The sequence below is a fragment of the Lissotriton helveticus genome, chromosome 8 (assembly GCF_964261635.1).
Source record: "Lissotriton helveticus chromosome 8, aLisHel1.1, whole genome shotgun sequence".
Taxonomy (NCBI): domain Eukaryota; kingdom Metazoa; phylum Chordata; class Amphibia; order Caudata; family Salamandridae; genus Lissotriton; species Lissotriton helveticus.
This window is the reverse complement of record NC_136069.1, coordinates 1,645,456,008-1,645,468,695: the sequence shown is the minus strand read 5'-3', so window position 1 is coordinate 1,645,468,695 and position 12,688 is coordinate 1,645,456,008. Positions and strand designations below refer to the sequence as shown.

The 12,688-nt window shown below is 44.9% G+C and overlaps 1 protein-coding gene across 1 annotated transcript in view; it reads right to left on the bottom strand.

The window, feature by feature from the left end:
- Positions 1-373: 373 nt before the first annotated feature.
- Positions 374-12,688, bottom strand: part of LOC144773588 (uncharacterized) — a 48,389-nt gene continuing 36,074 nt past the window's right edge. Inside the window, exon 2 of the mRNA XM_078658713.1 lies at positions 374-4,171. Coding sequence (XP_078514839.1) covers positions 453-4,171 — 3,719 coding nt within the window. The 3' untranslated portion in view covers positions 374-452. The remainder of the gene's footprint in view (positions 4,172-12,688) is intronic.

Genomic DNA, 12,688 nt, shown 5'->3' with positions numbered 1-12,688 from the left:
TAATGAGGAAGGTGTATAATCAAGGGCAAGACAGAGCGATGAAGGTGGTTTCACCTGGAGACGAAGGTGTATAATCAGGCCTCTTGTTCACCACTCTCTGTACTTTCCTGCCCTCATTCAGTAGATATTTTGGTTAATAGATTTGATAACTGTGAGTAAAAAAACCTTATGGGATTTAAAAATCTTGGTGGACCCACAAAACAAGGCTCTAAAATCAGTACACGTGTGAACCTTTATTCCTTCACTCACAAGCAAGCACGCAAGTCAAGAGTTAAAGATCTATTTCTCCCCAGTCCACGTGATTGTGCATCGTAGGAGGGTGTGTGCAGAGGAACAACTTCTACAAACAGTGACCGCAAAATACAATAAAGCCTTTTCTTACTAGCACAACATTTGAGATTAATAGCCATGGCCCAATGGTTGGCACTGCCAGGGCCACGCCTTGATAATATCTATTCACTGCTGCCTGAAAAAAAAGATTTTACCGTTTCTACTACACTCTGTAGCTTAGACTTGCTTTTCTGCATCGATTTGTACTTTTTACTTTCTTCAGGCAGCAGTCCCTCGTTATTAGCAATCTTCTGGATCAGGAGAGCCTGCTCCCGGACCACATTCAGAGATTTGATCCGTTCTTTGTACCCTGCCTTCAGCTCCCGCTCCTCCGCCTGGATCATCAGATCGATGTATTCTGGAGTTGAGAATGGGTTGGGCTTTAATGCAATTTCTTGGAGGCGTCTCAGGCTTGACGATGATTTCTCAATGAGGTTGACCACAGTATTTTCCACCGCAGCATATTCAAGAAGAAGCTCGTCAAATATCTTCTCTGCTGTCATCACCCCACCAGATGCATTCTCATATTTAGCTTTGAGATCTGCATAGGTTTTTTTCTCTTTTACCGTCTTGTACTCAAATTTATACTTATTATTGTAGTGAATGTTCCATATGCACTTTCCTGGACAAACAGTACAATATCCGTCACACATTGCAGAACACCCAGCTTTCTCACGATCATCAGAAATGCCACAGGGAAAGTGACAAGTGAAATGGCACATGCTACAATTTGTGATGAGGCCAGTAATATCAATTTTAATCTGTTTGGTGGTTTCCACCTCATACTCAAAGTCTTTATTGGCCTTCATCTCATCCTGGTGCTGCTCCAGAGCCTGCTGGGTTTTCCTTATCGCTTCGAGCTTTATCAGCCCGGCTTTGATTTGCGGCTGCAGGCCCTGCACAGAAACTTCCAGTTGGCTGCGCTCCTTGAGGACCTCCTTGGTTAAACGTAGGCTCTTTGACTGAAGACTGTTCAGTGACGTAAAAAATGTCTGCATGCTCATGAGTCCCATCTTCCAGAACATTTCATTGAAATTAAAAGCATTCGCCTCCTCCCTCCCCACATTACTGGCAAATAAAGCTGAATTGTTGAACTTAAAGTGAACGGGGGTGCCCTGAGGATCTTTTGGACAGGGAACATCCGACGCCTTGATGGCATCGAGAACAGGAGGAGTCTGCCCATCAGCAAAAGTGACCAGAACCTGGATATTGTCTTCTATGTCCTTCCCAAAAATGGAGAGCACAGAATCGAACACATATTTTTGTGCATGTGTCAAACGCGCGGCAGAGGCCTGCACCACGCAACACACAGCATCGATATGATCAAGACATCCTGGTTTAGAGAAGAATTCTCGGATATTTTGTGTAATCTTTTTGTCTTGTTCTATGCCTCGAGTGTCTCCAAATCCGGGGGTGTCTATAATGGTCAGCGAATATGGAATGCGGAATCCTTCCTGAAAATTGATTTCATAGGCAGTAACCACAGAAGTCTGACTGTGGGCCTGACTTTTATCCACAACTTCGTTTATCAGCTTGAATCGGAAGTTGTCTTTCCATTCTACTCCCAGAATGAAGTTGATCATGCCATTAACGAGTGTGGTTTTACCAGATCCAGTGGCTCCCAAGACCATAATAACTTTATGAGTTTGTTGAATATTTAGCTTCCCCATTGTGTACTTTCTGTAAGCTCTATCTGGGCTAAGGACAGTTGGCACCAGGTAGATGGAGGGCTCGTCCTTTGTCACTTGAGTGCTTTTTTTCAGTATAGTTTGTGCAATTCGAGGCCCTTGTTTCTCGCCTGATGTAATGATAACATTTTCACTTGGGGCACTAACCCCCACGCCCTTGCAGATAGCATAGACTCGGAATAGGTATGATGTGCTTGGATCAAGACCGTGAATGGTAAAAGTCTCAAACTTCTGTCCCACCCTTTCTTTTAACCACCACGCTTTCTTCTCTTGTGTCCCCTCACCTCCCTTTTCTCTGTATTCTATCTCATAGTCAGTGATAGTGACTCCATCTGCGATGACAGATGGGACCTTCCATCTGAGAGTTATGGCGTCGGGGTAGATGGCTATGCTTGCTGGTGTACCTGGTGGACTAGTTGGTAGAGTCTTTGCAGCTCTCTTGATATCACTAACAGCACTGAGCCCAGGTTTGCACTCTGAATAGTAGCGGAATTCATATTCAGAATTAGCTTTGAGACCATTTATGGTGAATGCCTCGATTTTTCGCTCTGTTCTTATGTCAGTCCAGTGCTCCTCATTTGTAGATCGATACTCTATCTTATACATCTCTATGCCTTCCTGCCCAAACTCTGATGGCCTGAGAGTGAGTTCTACACTATTGTGTGTTATTCTATTTATAAGAGGTGGGTTGGGTTTGGAGGGAGGCTCAAACTTTGTACTCAAAAGATCTCCTGCCTCATACAGGTAAAGGAAAGCCCCAGGATTACTTTGATCTGAAACTGATGACACAATGAACTGAGTGTCCTTCTTAGACTTATTAAGAATGAAAAATTCTTGGAATGCCTTGACATATTTCCTTGTAGTTTTGGAAATATTTGACTGACTGACCCACTGTTTTGTTTTCTCTTTCTGGTAGACATTACTCTGTGCTTCTGAAGCATGCGTCTTCTTGAGGAAGTCTGCCTGGAGCCAGTCTTTCAAATCTGATAAGAATGGTTCTCCATCCTTCAATGAAGTGAATGTAAATGACATCACATACTCTGTATTGGGATTAAGAATTATGAGGTTAAGTTCACTCTCAGTGGATATAACTCTCACGTCCTTAAGGAGACTAAGATAGGAATTCACAAAATCCATCTCTTGGAGTTTGTCATCTAGAAACTCTGACAGAGACTGAAAGTTGAATGGCGATTGTCTTTGGCTCCTTAGAATGTCCACCAAGGCACATTCCTCCTTCCCACCCCCACGGATGGATGGTAAGGTCTCTGCCAGCTGCTTCTGGAAGGTCAGGGTATACTGCATGCAGAGCTCCTGGAATTGCTGGACTTTACTTCTGATCTCTGGAAACGCTGTTGCAGCTGGGTGCTTCAGCAGGTCATTGCTCTGCATGTTAATCTCAGACATTTTCTCCAAGACAGCCTGGACATCAAATACTAGTTGGATGCTAATATCACGTACAACCTGAGCAGCTTTGGAATCCATTTGTTTGAGTGGATATAACCAGACCTTCACTGGCACTGCCTTTTCTCCCTTCTCGCCAAGCAATTTTGGAAGGGTGGAGTAGATTTTTATGGCCTCTTGATAAGTAGTAGGATTGCTATCAATAGAAAAGTCCCCATAGAATTTACAGCTAAATTTTTCAGCATTCTCAATCTCTTTATCACTCATCGTGAGAGAGCCCTCCCCCTCGATAGCAATAAGTGGTATCTTTTTTATCATCATTTGGAGGTTACCCTGTATATCTTGGATGCTTTCTGATGATGAATAGTCAGAGTCAAAAACAAAGAAAGCCTGCGCCCCATACAGTACTGCAGTTACAACATGTGTTGCTGTGCCTTGGTCAAAAACGTCAGGATAAGAGACATTTTGTGGTCCTAAATGTTTCATAGTCAGATGTTCAAATAAAGTAGTGGTTGAATACTGGAGCGACACCCGCGCCTGTTTCTTTGACACCTTCTTGTCATTTAAATAGGAGGCAGATCCATTTACTTCAACCAGTCCACCAAGAAAGCTGGCCTTTAATGATGCTGAAACGCCGAGAGAGGAGGCTTTTTTTTCAAGGCTGTCAGATGTGATGATCTGGAATTCAGTCTTGGGTTGAGGCTTGGTGCCCACGTCCATCTGAAGTGTTTCATTGTTCCATAAAGTAATACCTATAGAATAAAAAACACAGAATCAATTCCAGCACAGGATGTCTTTAAGTCTAGAGAGGTACAGCATATATAAACACATTAAAGCAAGCATGTGAGATCATATATTTAGTTTTCTAAACCTACCTGCATATACATTCTAAGATATTATGAAGGCAAGTACTTGTGGAGTTAGAATAGTAAATCTATTCTTCCATATGTATGCTTACCCCAACAGTATCGTAGTCTTGATATTTTGTAGTAGATTTGTGTGTAAGTATTTCTTTCGGTCCTCAATATTTTGAAATACAATCAAAGCCCTCACACCCACACAAGGATTTTTACATTAAAATAGTTTGTCCTGAACCTGCCTTAAACCTCATGGTATCCTTACCTCTAATCATTCTGAAAGAGAAAAACAATTATTTTGTGGCTGGAAATGTATTCTCATTCTTATACTGCATTTATCAGCACATGTAACATATTCCTTGAAACAGCCATTGTATGCAAGTGCTAAGGGGCAGACGTCATCAGGTGATGCATTATCAGTAAGATGCTACTCAATAGAACAATAATCAATGGATATGGAGAAATGTTCCTCAATTCTGGCTTTGGTGATCTGCCCACTGCTAGCATCATTCAAGGGCGAGCTGTCTGAAGAGTAATAGTTTATGGCCTCACTGCTGCTTTACAATTGTGTTGAAAGTTTGCTGAGGTACATCTGTTGTTGTGGGAACACACCACATACAGCAGTGTGTGTGTGTGTGGTTCATGGAAGCCCACCCTGAATTTTCATATGACGATGATAGGCTGTATTACCCATACATTCTTTCACATCTGCCTCCTGCTTATGCCTCCACTTGGACCCATCCAGAATTAACCTTTATCTCTCCTCTTAGACGCCCAGGGTAGATCACCTCAGACTAAAGAAGAAACAATAAAAGCTGTAACTGTGCTCCATCATGTGCAGACGACACTTTGATACTTCCGTAATACTCTGTACTTTACCATAATATGAGTAGGGATAAGTAGGGACTTACCAGTACTAATAAGGATACAATAACAATAAAAGTATCAGCCAAGGTCCCAATAAATTATTTCCTTGCTCAACCCCTCATAGCAGACAGCGAGCAGACAGGCTTAATTTAGGAAAGAGGCATATAAAAGTATATAAAAACACCAATACATTAAATAAGTATGATATAACACACCATAAAAATCCAAATCCAATAAAAAAAATAGGGTATTTTTTTATGATAGACACCAAGTCAACAAAAACCCTAAGTAGGCAAGCAGAGGTACGACTTTTCAAAGAATAAACACTTTCTAGTGCTTAATAAAAAAAGTGCCAGCTTGGGATATCTGATTGTGCCTGACCAGGACGAAGTCAAAGTTTGAGGTTGACTGCGATGGAACCCTGGTCAGAAACTAGGGGTGGGCGGAATTTGCGAAATTGCCTTTTGCAAAATTCTGCGAAACTGCAAAAATAATTCTGCGAACATGCGGAATTTCGTGTGCTCGCTGAGATTTCGGGGGCGGGGCTTCTTTGCGAGTTCACATGACTCCAACCTGGTTTCCCTGTTCCTAAGTGGCAGCTTTGCTTCGTGAGGCACATCTCCTCACTTTTACGAAGCCTGAGTAACGCTGGGTGGTGAGTACCAAGGTAGGGCAGAGATCAGAGCCTGTGGCGAGGGGCACCAGGAAGGAAACTGTGGTATTCGGACCAGTTGGTGACAGGTGCTGTGAATGTACCAGAGATATACCCGCTATGGAGCTTATGGCCACACCAGGGGGCCCTCCTGCTAACCACAGAGAAAGAATCCTGCCATTCATATTTATCCAAGAAGATGCCACTGTTTTGTGCGATACCTCTACTCAACTGGAGTACTTTCTACTGGCTAATCAGTAAGGGCTATCTTGTTGGGTAAATGTAGTGCTTTTCCTACACTACAGCTGCGTAAAGGGCCAGAAGAGTTGTCTCCAGTGACCATGTGTGTGTAACTTTGCCATCGCGCCGAAAGGCGCCGGGGTCCCTTGAGTGAACTGTACATCATAGTGGGTAAAGTGCGGGAAGACGGTGCACAGCGCTAGTGTGTGGGGTGGGGCCAAATGGGCGGGGCTTCTACGCAAGTTCACATGCCTCTTGTGTTTATGAAAGGTCAGAGACCGATCAGAGCAGCAGATGAGGAGAAAGAAGCTCCTGGTCACAGGAACTGCACGGGGATGGCACTCTTGAAAGTCAAGGATGCAAAGGCCTCCATCAAGCATCACAGCTAATTTTCGATGGTAGATATGGAGAGAAAGCACACCTGCACAGCCTCGACAAAGCTCACAATTTTTTTGGGCTGATTAATGAGTTACTTCATTTGACCTTCAACTCGGGCACCTGCTTTATTTATATCTGCAAGTGCTTCCTGTTGAGGTTTAATTTTTGTAACGGGAGCATTGTGCCAGAATGAATCCTGCCCTGCATATATTTATCCACGAAGATGCCACCGTTTCGTGCAATACAATTCCGTTCTGCCGCAGATAGGGGAAATGTTGACATTTTTGTGTTCAGCACTAACGCGAAAATGCCGAAATTTCGCAAGTTCCGTGAGCGGAACGGAATTTGCCACACACCCCTATCAGAAATACTATGGGGTGAGCCTTGGTCAAAATTTTACCTTCGGGTTTAGAAACGTTTCTGAAGCATTTTCTCTTGACATTGAGCGAGGCTCCTCTTCAGGCTGGATTAATGTAAACTTCATCCACTTTGTTCCATGCGAGCCCTCGGTCAACTCCTGGATGTCTTGAGCTCTGGAACTTTAAGCAGGACAAACTTGATATCAAGGCAGGGTTGCGGTTCAATGTAGTCTGCTTGACACTCAACATCGGGTCTGTAACTTTATGGAGATTTTTCAAAAAGTTGCTCCAAATTTCTCCAAACTTCTGGAACTTCCAACTGAAGTTTCTCTTGTAAGTTCAACGTGTACAAAACAACAATATAAGGGTCGAGAAGCTCTGAGATGGTCCTTGGGATGTAGAGACTACAATTTCCCACAATGTACTTGGCCAAATCCTTGCAAGTCCACTGGGAGCACTCCAGGGTGAAGACTTCTTGTTGCAGATGATGCAGGTGGGATCTGTTATCCTGTAGCTTTCAGGGAGTCCACTCCTTAATCATTGTGAAGTCAGGCAGAGCCGTTAGGGCTGTAGTACCAGATTGTACAGCAGGAGCAGTCCGTTGAGTGCAGATAACGGTTCCAGCAGGGCATTCATTTTTCTCATGTTGTTTCAGGCAGTGTAGCATGTTATTGTCCCTGAAAGCACTATTCTACTTAAATCCACAATGGACAAACTTTCTCCTGGAGGGTTAGATCTGGCTAAGCCAACACACTTAAGAGGCAAAAATTCTCCAACAGTCCCCTTCTAGCCGCAGATTTCTGCGTGTGAGCCTATGATGTCCTAAAGTTTAATTCTACCTTTTAATTCCAGTCTGGTTATTCCCCACCCCTCCATCCTGCCTTTTGCAGCTCCAGTTCTCCACCCACAGGAAATTGTTTGTCTCTCTAGCAGGTCACTTCACACCTCAATAAGACAGTTTGGTTCAGCCTGGCAGAGGGTGACTGTTAGAAATGGGGGTCTCTATTTAGCAGGTTGTTACTTTGTCCAAGTAGGGACCCTTCTTCCTAGTCAGGATGAAGGGGATACACTACTGAACTAACCCCTGCTCAGCCCTCCGGTAGCATGGCACAAGCAGGCTGGCTTATCTCAGAGGCAGTGTCTAAAGCATTTGCGCATAACATACAGTAATACAGTGAAAACACTACAAAAAGACACCACACCAGTTTAGGAAAATATCCAATGTTTATCTGTGTAAAACAAGACCAAAATGATAAAAACCCAACATACAATAATCAAAATATGCACTTTGCAGGGATAACATTAAAAATACAGTTCCATTAGATCAGTAGCTCCGTTCGCTGCTTTTGCGCTGCTGAAACTAACCAAATCCGACAGTTGCAGCCGAGAGCGTCGATGCTGACTGGCTTTGGTCTCAGAAGACTTGGAAACAGTACCTTTTGTTCTGGCTGACTGCAGCTCTGTGGGCCAGCGGCGGCAGTTGTAGAGGCTGCGGTGTGAAGCAGAGCGGTACTGTGTGCAGTGCCACCAGGTCACAGTACAGGCAGAGTCTCGGTGGCAGTGGTCCAGCGGCGTTGGTAAGACCAGGGTGGCTATTCAAAGAGGGGCTGTGCTCATGGCCCTGCTGACGGTCATGGTGCAAGCTGCCGCAGCTGTCGAAGATTGGTGGTCGATCGGACTGGTGTCGGAGTGCTGCGGCTGCAATGTGGGATGGGGGGCGGTACTTCGTGTAGCTTACGAGCGGTGCCCTTAGACCATGGTAAAGACCACAGCAGCATTATCAGCTGGCAACGGCATCATCAGTGAGACCATGGTGGCTCAGTGAAGTGAAGCGGTGCAGAGTGCGGTGCCCACAGGTTTCGGTGCAAGCCTGTGTCGTCGAGACCAGGGTTGCAGCGCAAAGTGTGGCGGTGCCCTGTGCAGTGTCTTCAGGTCACGGAACCACCATCAGTCTTGGTGACGGCGTCAGGTTTTGGTTTCCCTCTGTGTCAACTGAGACACGCGTGCTGGAGGGAGTGCCCAGAGGAAGGTGAAGTCTTTGCAGTTCCTGAGACTTCTTGAACAGGGGGGCAATCTCTACCTCAAGCCCTTGGAGAAACTCAAACAAAGAAGTTGCAGAAAGTTCAGACCACACCTTTCTATGCCTAAGACAGACACAGCCACTGTAGGCCAACACAGCAAAGTGGTTGTTCCTCCTCAAAGCTTCTCCAGCTCTTCTTCTTTGCAATTTTTTCGACTCCAAAGGAGATGTAAATATTTTAGTTCTGGGCTCAATATTTATACAGCCTTTTCCTTTGTTCTTTTGTGGTAGAGAGTCTCTGTGCTTAGTCCATAAAAGTTCTGTCCTCTCTGGTCCAAATTTCGCAAGTTCCGTGAGCGGAACGGAATTTGCCACACACCCCTATTAGAAATACTATGGGGTGAGCCTTGGTCAAAATTTTACCTTCGGGTTTAGAAACGTTTCTGAAGCATTTTCTCTTGACATTGAGCGAGGCTCCTCTTCAGGCTGGATTAATGTAAACTTCATCCACTTTGTTCCATGCGAGCCCTCGGTCAACTCCTGGATGTCTTGAGCTCTGGAACTTTAAGCAGGACAAACTTGATATCAAGGCAGGGTTGCGGTTCAATGTAGTCTGCTTGACACTCAACATCGGGTCTGTAACTTTATGGAGATTTTTCAAAAAGTTGCTCCAAATTTCTCCAAACTTCTGGAACTTCCAACTGAAGTTTCTCTTGTAAGTTCAACGTGTACAAAACAACAATATAAGGGTCGAGAAGCTCTGAGATGGTCCTTGGGATGTAGAGACTACAATTTCCCACAATGTACTTGGCCAAATCCTTGCAAGTCCACTGGGAGCACTCCAGGGTGAAGACTTCTTGTTGCAGATGATGCAGGTGGGATCTGTTATCCTGTAGCTTTCAGGGAGTCCACTCCTTAATCATTGTGAAGTCAGGCAGAGCCGTTAGGGCTGTAGTACCAGATTGTACAGCAGGAGCAGTCCGTTGAGTGCAGATAACGGTTCCAGCAGGGCATTCATTTTTCTCATGTTGTTTCAGGCAGTGTAGCATGTTATTGTCCCTGAAAGCACTATTCTACTTAAATCCACAATGGACAAACTTTCTCCTGGAGGGTTAGATCTGGCTAAGCCAACACACTTAAGAGGCAAAAATTCTCCAACAGTCCCCTTCTAGCCGCAGATTTCTGCGTGTGAGCCTATGATGTCCTAAAGTTTAATTCTACCTTTTAATTCCAGTCTGGTTATTCCCCACCCCTCCATCCTGCCTTTTGCAGCTCCAACTCTCCACCCACAGGAAATTGTTTGTCTCTCTAGCAGGTCACTTCACACCTCAATAAGACAGTTTGGTTCAGCCTGGCAGAGGGTGACTGTTAGAAATGGGGGTCTCTATTTAGCAGGTTGTTACTTTGTCCAAGTAGGGACCCTTCTTCCTAGTCAGGATGAAGGGGATACACTACTGAACTAACCCCTGCTCACCCCTCCGGTAGCATGGCACAAGCAGGCTGGCTTATCTCAGAGGCAGTGTCTAAAGCATTTGCGCATAACATACAGTAATACAGTGAAAACACTACAAAAAGACACCACACCAGTTTAGGAAAATATCCAATGTTTATCTGTGTAAAACAAGACCAAAATGATAAAAACCCAACATACAATAATCAAAATATGCACTTTGCAGGGATAACATTAAAAATACAGTTCCATTAGATCAGTAGCTCCGTTCGCTGCTTTTGCGCTGCTGAAACTAACCAAATCCGACAGTTGCAGCCGAGAGCGTCGATGCGGACTGGCTTTGGTCTCAGAAGACTTGGAAACAGTACCTTTTGTTCTGGCTGACTGCAGCTCTGTGGGCCAGCGGCGGCAGTTGTAGAGGCTGCGGTGTGAAGCAGAGCGGTACTGTGTGCAGTGCCACCAGGTCACAGTACAGGCAGAGGCTCGGTGGCAGTGGTCCAGCGGCGTTGGTAAGACCAGGGTGGCTATTCAAAGAGGGGCTGTGCTCATGGCCCTGCTGACGGTCATGGTGCAAGCTGCCGCAGCTGTCGAAGATTGGTGGTCGATCGGACTGGTGTCGGAGTGCTGCGGCTGCAATGTGGGATGGGGGGCGGTACTTCGTGTAGCTTACGAGCGGTGCCCTTAGACCATGGTAAAGACCACAGCAGCATTATCAGCTGGCAACGGCATCATCAGTGAGACCATGGTGGCTCAGTGAAGTGAAGCGGTGCAGAGTGCGGTGCCCACAGGTTTCGGTGCAAGCCTGTGTCGTCGAGACCAGGGTTGCAGCGCGAAGTGTGGCGGTGCCCTGTGCAGTGTCTTCAGGTCACGGAACCACCATCAGTCTTGGTGACGGCGTCAGGTTTTGGTTTCCCTCTGTGTCAACTGAGACACGCGTGCTGGAGGGAGTACCCAGAGGAAGGTGAAGTCTTTGCAGTTTCTGAGACTTCTTGAACAGGGGGGCAATCTCTACCTCAAGCCCTTGGAGAAACTCAAACAAAGAAGTTGCAGAAAGTTCAGACCACACCTTTCTATGCCTAAGACAGACACAGCCACTGTAGGCCAACACAGCAAAGTGGTTGTTCCTCCTCAAAGCTTCTCCAGCTCTTCTTCTTTGCAAGTTTTTCGACTCCAAAGGAGATGTAAATATTTTAGTTCTGGGCTCAATATTTATACAGCCTTTTCCTTTGTTCTTTTGTGGTAGAGAGTCTCTGTGCTTAGTCCATAAAAGTTCTGTCCTCTCTGGTCCAGCTTCCTGGCAGGAGGTGAAGGCAGCATTGTGTAAGGTAGGCCAGGCCTATTCAGGCACAAGGAAATCTCCTCCCACTACTCTAAATGCAGCCCAGCCCTGAATCATCCAGGAAAGGCAGGACACACCTCAACCACCCCAGTGGCTGGCTACAGTGAATGCACATGCCCGGCCCATGTCACTCCACAGCTAGACAGTCAATCCACAACCCAGCAGAGGCACACCGGATGGTTTAAGTAAGAAATGCCTCCTTTCTAAAGGTGGCATTTTCAACCATACACTATAAAAATCATCTTTACTAAAAGATTCATCTTTACATCCTGAGTTCAGGCATACTAAACTCCACTTCTCTATCTTGTCCCAATGGGAAGTTATACTTGCAAGATATACCTCACATTCTATCCTATGGGACCAATAGCTTTTCAATAGTGGAAAATGAAATACACTGTATTTCACTATGGAGGCATGCCACACACACCAGTACATGTCCTAACTCTCACCTACACTGCACCCTGCCCACAGGTGAACGTTGGGCCTATCTTAGGGGTGCCTTATTTGTAAAAAATGTGAAGGTTAGGGCTTGGCAAGTGGGTACACTTTCCAAGTCGACATGGCAGTAAAAACTGAGTACAGATACTGCAGTGGCCGGTCTGAGATACCTTTATAGAGCTGTTTCTGTGGGTGGCACAATCAGTGCTCCAGGCCCACTAGTAGCATTTGATTTACAGACCCTATCACTCTCCCCTTACTAGGGACTTACCAGTAAATCAAACAAGCCGCTCATGTAAACACTAATCCATGACATAATTTTTATTTTTAATTTTTTTTGTGCAAAATACATGAGTTAGTCGTTAAAGAGTCAGCCTTACAGGGTACATAAATACTATTGACGTTCATTACATCACTTCATCAATAAGTCAATAAATCAATAATCCTGGAGCCAGATACATAATATGTATTAAAAAAACAAATAAGTGAATTTTAGAGATTATATGTTGCTCACATTGGATACATGAAAAATGCTATTGGGAGTACAATAAGATAGATACATATATGGCTACTAACAAAGGAATTAATGGAAACTGTCCATCAAACAGTAGACTCTAGATGATTAGTGATCTTGCCCCAAATGTGTTGACCAAGCTTCTTTTTTCTATG